Source organism: Oncorhynchus kisutch, linkage group LG13 (genome assembly GCF_002021735.2).
Source record: "Oncorhynchus kisutch isolate 150728-3 linkage group LG13, Okis_V2, whole genome shotgun sequence".
Lineage (NCBI taxonomy): Eukaryota > Metazoa > Chordata > Actinopteri > Salmoniformes > Salmonidae > Oncorhynchus > Oncorhynchus kisutch.
In genome coordinates this window covers 71,647,630-71,655,725 of record NC_034186.2, presented here as the reverse complement: position 1 = coordinate 71,655,725, position 8,096 = coordinate 71,647,630, and the positions used below count along the sequence as shown (strand labels likewise).

Below are 8,096 nucleotides of genomic sequence, written 5' to 3'. Positions count from 1 at the left end.
TTATTAAGTTAAACTACGACAATGTTCCTTCTGCCTCCCTGGATTGATGTTAACTTTAACTTCCTTTCCCCAAAAGCATTATTTGATGATTGGTGTGTAGGCTATCTGGCTCATGTACAGTTAAGCCCTGAAGTTTAGGTTTATGCACTAATGCCCGACAGCCTAAAATAACTAAAGAAAAACCTCAATGTAGCCTATAGATAAAAACTGCACAAGATTTAGACATTTATAGTTTTTTAAGGTATTGTTTTCTCTTTATTCAAATCGCCCGCCAGCCACACAATACTTAATGACCCTAAACCCGTCCACCCCACAGATATAACTGCAGGGGACTGCGGGTCATGAGTCAACCCGTGCATCAATAGTATGCATGGAAATGCTGACTGCACTCTTGACAATGTCTGTGTTGGCATTTTCTCCGGGCCAGGTGACTGATGACTTGGCTGTTGGTCTCTGATCAAGCATAACATTGACTTTCTCATACTATTATAAAAAATACAAGGCTCACAAACAACTAGTAACCTTCATAAAATCACCTCAAGCGGTTTTAATTTAACTAAAAGACAATCATACTGAAAGGCAGTGGTGTAAAATTCTTAAGTAAAAATACTTTGAAGTTCTACTTAAGTCGTTTTTGTTTAGGTATCTGTACTTTACTCTATATTTGTAACTACTTTTACTATTACTTCACTACATTCCTTAAGAAAATAATGTACTTTTTAGTCCATATATTTTCCTTGACTCCCAAAAGTACTTGTTACATTTTGAATGCTTAGCAGGACCGGACAATGGTCCAATTCACACACTTATCAACAGAACATCCCTGGTCATCCCCCCTGCCTCTGATTTGGTGGACTCATTAAACACACAGGCTTCATTTGTAAATTATGTCTGAATGTTGGAGTGTGCCCCTGGCTATGCGTAAATTAAAAAATTAAAAATAAAGTGGTGCCGTCTGGTCTGCTTAACATAAGGCATTTTAAATTATTTATAATTTTACTTTCTATACTCCCTCTCTCTCTCCCTCTCTCTCTCCCTATCTCTCTCTCTCACTCTCTCTCTCTCTCTCTCTCTCTCTCTCTCTCTCTCTCCATCTCTCTCTCTCTCTCTCTCTCTCTCTCTCTCTCTCTCTCTCTCTCTCTCTCCCTCTCTCTCTCCCTCTCTCTCTCACACTCTCTCTCTCTCTCTCTCTCTCTCTCTCTCTCTCTCTCTCTCTCTCTCTCTCTCTCTCTCTCTCCCTCTCTCACCCACAGAACCTGTTTCTGCTGTGAGACTGGTGGCCAACAACAAAGGCGATTTATTGGAATTCAAAGCTCTGTCGGTCTGTTTCGCTCTTCCTCTCTTACCTCTTACCGCAACTCTGAGTCACAGCCATTAATGGAATTCAGCTTAGTGATGGGAACAGCAATCTCACCATAGTCAATGTGACTCGATACAATGGTGGGCTGTTTAGCTGTAATGCTTTCAACGTGTCAGTAATGGAACCACTGAGCCTCTACATCTCAGTATCAGCTGTGAGTATGAGAGTATGCACACTAACTCTACTTGATGAATTCACATATTTTGACTGCAGTCCACATTTCAAGCTTTGACTGACACTTTACAGTGGTTTGGTAATGACACGATAACATACGGCCAGTGATGTATGATCTATCATGATCAATTGATTTTGTTCTATAACACATCGGCTCCCTGAATATCCCTTCAAGCCATGGTAAGCCTCTCTAGGCCTACTTAGGTATCATGACAGTAATTCATATCTCCCTACACAGACAGTCAACATGCTGAACACCACTTCCTCTTTCCTGATCGGGTCTACTCTGACCATGTCCTGCTCTGCCCAGTCCAACCCTCAGGCTGAGTTTCAATGGACTTTCAATGGGAAGCATCTGAAATGGACGAGTCTAGATCTGAAGCTATATAGTGCTGTGGAGAGCCAGAGTGGCCTATGCTCCTGCCTGGCCTTCAACAACAGGACCATGAGCTACAGCAACATCACTAGACAGATCACCATCAGCAGTGGGTCAGTGTCAGAACAGCTGGGGGTCAGTGTCTGGCTCCTTCTCCTCTCCTCATTGGCTGGGGTCCTCTTCTGAACGCCAATGGGATAGCAAGTCTCACTGACTGAAAAATAACACACAGACCAAAAATTGCTTTCAGTTAAGTGAACCCATATGTCACGTTCTGACCTTTTATTTCCTTTGTTTTGTCGTTATTTAGTATGGTCAGGGCATGAGTTGGGGTGGGCAGTCTATGTTTGTTTTTCTATGATTTGGGGATTTCTATGTTTCGGCCTAGTATGGTTCTCAATCAGAGGCAGGTGTCATTAGTTGTCTCTGATTGAGAATCATACTTAGGTAGCCTGGGTTTCACTGTTTGTTTGTGGGTGATTGTCTATGTTAGTTGCTTGTGTCAGTACAGTTCTCATTATAGCTTCACGGTTGTTATTTCGTTTATTGTTTTGTATAGTTTGTGTTCAGTGCTTTCTTTTATTAAAAAATCATCATGAACACATACCACGCTGCATTTTGGTCTGCTTCATACGACGATCGTGACACCATACAATATATTTATTCAAACATTCATTTAATTTACGTAGTGCCATGGGCCAGGGCAATGTGAATAAATTATGCGATTGACAGAATTGTTTTATAATATGGTGAAATAATGTCATAGATATTGCTATAACCAAACATGGTCACTCTTGTGCAATGATCTCTTATTGATGTCACTTATTGATGTCACTTGTTATATCCACATCAATCAGTTTAGATGAAGGGGAGGAGACAAATTAAAGAAGGATTTTTAATCCTTGAGACAATTGAGACATGGATTGTGTATGTGTGCCATTCAGAGGGTGAATGTGTAAGACAAAATGTCTAAGTGCCTTTGAATGGGGTATGGTAGTAGGTCCCAGTCCAACAGTTTGAGTGTCAAGAACTGCAATGATTCTGGGTTTTTCATGCTCAACAGTTTCCAATGTGAATCAAGAATGGTCCACCAGCCAAAGGAATCCAGCTAACTTGACACAACTGTGGGAAGCATTGGAGTCAACATGGGCCAGCATCCCTGTGGAACGCTTTTGACACCTTGTATTCCATGCCCCAATGAATAAGGCAGTTCTGAGGGCAAAACAGGGTGCAATTCAATATTAGGAAGGTGTTCCTAGTGTTTTGCAAACTCAGTGTATTTAGAAAGAGAAAATACATTGCACCATTTTCATAAGGTAAAATATCTATTCAAATATTAACAGAGAAGAATGAAAAAGCAGTCGAAATAATGTCAAACTTGTCCACCAATCATGAATGCACTGTGTACCCTTATGGAACATTCTGATTTATTCAATAACAACCACAAAAATCTGCTTTTATATGGGCAATTAAACACATTTACTGTATGTTCAAGTCATATTACAACAAGAATGTTTGACATATTTTTGTTATTCCACCAGGTCTTAAGATAATTACAGTACTGAGGGGTGTTGAAATACATGTTATATGATTCCTCTCAGTGATACTAATCTGGATAAATAGAACTTGAATGAAGAAAAAATACAATAAGAAACTGTTTTCAGATCAATTATTCCTTCGCAATTACAGCAGAAATGTTCCTTCTCAGGATGACAGGTCCAAAGATCTGTGGAAAATACTTGTAAGAGATTGGGAAAGAATGGTCATTAGCCAGTTTCCCTAAGTTTTCACATGACTGGGCAGTGGCACAGCCAATTAGAATGATTTTTCCCCCACAAAAGGGCTTTTTGACAGAAATAAATCCTCCTCAGCACCCCACCCCTCCTCCCCTGAGTTGATCCTGCAGGTGAAGAAGCCGGACTTGTAGGTCCTGGGCTGGCTTGGTTACACCTGGTCTGTGGTTGTGAGGCCGGTCGGACTTACTGAACATTTTAGAATGGCCTTTTATTACACAAGGAGCACCTGTGTAATGATCATGCTGTTTAATCATATTCTTGATATGCCACACCTTTCAGGTGGATGGATTATCTTGAAAAAGGCTAAAATGCTCACTAACAGGGATGTAATCAAATTTGTGCACAACATTTTACAGAAATACATTTCTGTGAACAACACTTTACATGTTGCGTTTATATTTATGTTCAGTGTAGAAAGGAAAGGTATGTGTTTCTAACACACCCTTGTTAGTCTACCTGCGCCAGGTGTATTTGAGGGGACTTTTGTATAGAAGCCTTCCTGTTTGTGTCAATCAGGGGATCCTTTTACTGAGAGGACGGGAGCAGTGATGGTGTTTAAACAAAAGTGAATATAAGAAATAGGAATCCTTGTGAATGTAGTGCCTTTAGGCATTGGCACCCCTCTTCCACCTAGACCTGCGCTACTTCTCCCTCCATGAGTGTTCCAACACATTGTCTGTTTGAGTACGTAAATAAAACAAATAAACCTAGTGGTATTTGTGGTTGTGAGAAATCTGACATTGCTCTGTCGAAGTTTGTCTTGTAGGACAGCTGAATGAAGCTCCTGGAACAGAAGATGTATGGAATTCATTACGTGGTATGGAGGTTGTACCTTTCTTGTGACGCTGAAAACAACAATAAATTGTTGCATCCTAATAGTGTTGTCTGATTCCCATGCTCCACGCCTTGATGCAAAGAACCTTTAGCTTAGTCCTGAGGACCTCACCTCACGCATAAAAGCTGTGTAGTATGGTTGCAGGAAAAGGTTACTGTTAAATCCCTAAGTTACATGTAACAGAAAAACAGTAACAGAACAATACCAACAATCACTAATACTCCATTTTTTTGTGCTCACTGAAAACATGTCATAAATTATGCTTCATTTGAGAGTTGCTGCTAAAAAAAAGTTCCACTCATAACGCACTTCAAACCCTTGACCACATGTTCATTTGTATTTATTTGTATTTAACCTTTATTTAACCAGGTGGCTAGTTGAGAACACCTTTATTTAACCAGGTAGGCTAGTTGAGAACACCTTTATTTAACCAGGTAGGCTAGTTGAGAACATGTTCTCATTTACAACTGCGACCTGGCCAAGATAAAGTAAACCAGTGCAACACAAACAACAACACAGAGTTGCACATGGAATAAACAAAACATACAGTCAATAACACAATAGAACAAGTCTATATACATTGTGTGCAAATGAGGTAAGACAAGGGAGGTAAGATAATAAATAGGCCGTAGTGGAGAAATAATTACAATTTAGCAATCAAACACTGGAGTGATAGATGCGCAGAAGACAAATATGCAAGTAGAGACACTGTGGTGCAAAGGAGCAAAAAAAACAAAAACAGTATGGGGGATGAGGTAGTTGGATGGGCTGTGTACAGCTGCAGGGATCTGTGAGCTGCTCTGACAGCTGGTGCTTAAAGTTAGTGAGGGAGAAATGGGTCTCCAGCTTCAGTGATTTTTGCAATTCATTCAAGTCATTGGCAGCAGAGACCTGAAAGGAAAGGCGGCCAAAGGAGGAATTGGCTTTGGGGGTGACCAGTGAAATATACCTGCTGGAGAGCGTGCTACGAGTGGGTGCTGCTATGGTGACCAGTGAGCTGAGATAAGGGGGGGCTTTACCTAGCAAAGACTTATAGATGACCTGGAGCCAGAGGATATGGCGACAAATATGAAGTGAGATACAGCCAATGAGAACATACAGGTTGCAGTGGTTAGTGGCATATGGGGCTTTGGTGACAAAACGGATGGCACTGTGATAGACTGCATCCAATTTGCTGAGTAGAGTGTTGGAGGCTATTTTGTAAATGACATCGCCAAAGTCAAGGATTGGTAGGATAGTCAGTTTTACGAGGGTATGTTTGGCAGGATGCTTTGTTGCGAAATAGGAAGCCGATTCTAGATTTAATTTTGGATTGCTTTTGTGAGTCTGGAAGGAGAGTTTACAGACTAACCAGACACCTAGGTATTTGTAGTTGTCTACATATTCTAAGTCAGAACCGTCCAGAGTAGTGATGCTAGACGGGTGGGCGGGTGCAGGCAGCGATCGGTTGAAGAGCATGCATTTAGTTTTACTTGCATTTAAGAGCAGTTGAAGGCCACGGAAGGAGAGTTGAATGGCATTGAAGCTCGTCTGGAGGTTAGTCAACAGAGTGTCCAAAGAAGGGCCAGAAGTATACAGAATGGTGTCGTCTCCTTAGAGGTGGATCAGAGAATCACCAGCAGCAAGCGCGACATTGTTGATGTATACAGAGAGAAGAGTCAGCCCGAGAATTGAACCCTGTGGCACCCCCATAGAGACTGCCAGAGCTCCGGACAACAGGCCCTCCGATTTGACACACTGAACTCTGTCTGAGAAGTAGTTGGTGAACCAGGCGAGGCAGTCATTAGAGAAACCAAGGCTGTTGAGTCTGCCGATAAGAATGTGGTGATTGACAGAGTCGAAAGCCTTGGCCAGGTCAATGAATACAGGTGCACAGTACTGTCTCTTATTGATGGCGGTTATGATATTGTTCAGGACCTTGAGCGTGGCTGAGGTGCACCCATGACCAGCTCGGAAACCAGATTGCATAGTGGAGAAGGTACGGTGGGATTCGAAATGGTCAGTGGTATGTTTGTTAACTTGGCTTTCAAAGACCTTAGAAAGGCAGGGTAGGATAGATATAGATCTGTAGCAGTTTGGGTCTAGAGTGTCTCCCCCTTTGAAGAGGGGGATGACAGCGGCAGATTTCCAATCTTTGGGGATCTCATATGATATGTTGTTGAGTTGTTGAACAGGCTAGTAATAGGGGTTGCAACAATTTTGGCGGATAATTTTAGAAAGAGAGGGTCCAGATGTATGTCTTGATCAGCAACAGATTAGCTGGCAGAGGATCAAAAGTGGATACACCCTGTTGTGTTCCAGTGACCACTGGATGCTAAAGACCCATCTTTCCCCTCTTCACCTGGTGTGCTGAGCTCCAGCGCTGTGAAGGTGCTTCCCTCTGAGAACCCAGGCAGTGGGGACAACACATTGACCCTAACCTCCATTAAAGAGGTCAACTCGGGGGTCTATCTGGTCCAGAGCACCAGCACACAGCTCACAGCCACTTCCACCCTCACTGTGATAGGTGAGTCACATCAGCTGACACATCAGACACATCAGCTGATCTTACTATTAGATTAGTTAGATTAGTAATATCCTGCAGGCCCTGTGGGTCTATACTGTAACTACTGTTAAGATAGCCTGTTTTTTTACCATGACTTGCAGTGTAATGCAACAATTTTGCCTGTGTGATATGACATAGAGATACTGGTTTCGTTTGAGTGTGCACCTGTGTGTCCTTGTCTCTGTTTGTACTTTTGTGTGTGTGTGCATAGAAATGCTGACTTAATTGATGACCATGTCTGTGTTGGCATTTTGTCAGGGCCAGGTGACTGATGACTTGACTGTTGGCCTTAATCATCTACATCAAGCTGTGTGAATTGAGTATGGTTATTTGAAGGTCATACTCATAGCTTGTATCGGTAAAATTCTGCAAGTCACCATTGTTATAGACACGTTTGTAATCAAAACTGGTTGTCTTTGTTCTTTCCCAGAATTGTGTTCCCTCTGGTTTCTGTTAAGTTCCCCCCCCCTCTCTCTCTCTCTATCTCTCTCACCCACATGACCTGTTTCTGCTGTGAGACTGGTGGCCAACTACACAGACAACTTAGTGGAGTTCAATGGAACAACTGACCCACTACATCTCAATATCAGCAGTAAGCTTTGACTGACTGCTGATATCGAGCTTTGACTGACTCTTTACAGTGATTTGGGAGTGACACAATAACATAGCTACAATCATATGGCCAATGATGTATGATTTATCATGATCAATTGATTTTGCTCAAAAACACAGTCTCCCTGAATATCTCTTTAAGCAACTGGTTCCTCTCAACCACCAGGCCTCATTGGGTATCTACTACATTTCCATAGTAGATACACTGTATATACAAAAGTATGTGGACACCCCTTTAAATTAGTGGATTCGGCTATTTCAGCCACACCCAATGCTGACAGGTGTTTACAATCGAGCACACAGCCATGCAATATCCATAGACAAACATTGGCAGTATAATGGCAAGAGCTGAAGAGCTCAGTGACTTTCAATGTGGCACCGTCATAGGATGCCACCTT

General features: G+C 42.0%; 1 protein-coding gene across 1 annotated transcript; it reads left to right on the top strand.

Moving 5' to 3' along the window:
* Positions 1-1,319: 1,319 nt before the first annotated feature.
* On the top strand, positions 1,320-2,243 carry LOC116353131 (carcinoembryonic antigen-related cell adhesion molecule 5-like). The gene is made up of 2 exons (XM_031787152.1): positions 1,320-1,514; positions 1,773-2,243. The coding sequence occupies exons 1-2, from the start codon at positions 1,479-1,481 to the stop codon at positions 2,094-2,096; spliced, it is 360 nt and encodes a 119-aa protein (XP_031643012.1). The 5' UTR covers positions 1,320-1,478; the 3' UTR covers positions 2,097-2,243.
* The last annotated feature ends 5,853 nt before the right edge of the window (positions 2,244-8,096 follow it).

Bases quoted from the DNA above. Each gene is read 5' to 3' on its own strand.
- LOC116353131 (XM_031787152.1), top strand. From the start codon at position 1,479: ATGGAACCACTGAGCCTCTACATCTCAGTATCAGCT. The intron at 1,515-1,772 runs GTGAGTATGAGA...CTCCCTACACAG, and splicing joins TCTACATCTCAGTATCAGCT to ACAGTCAACATGCTGAACAC.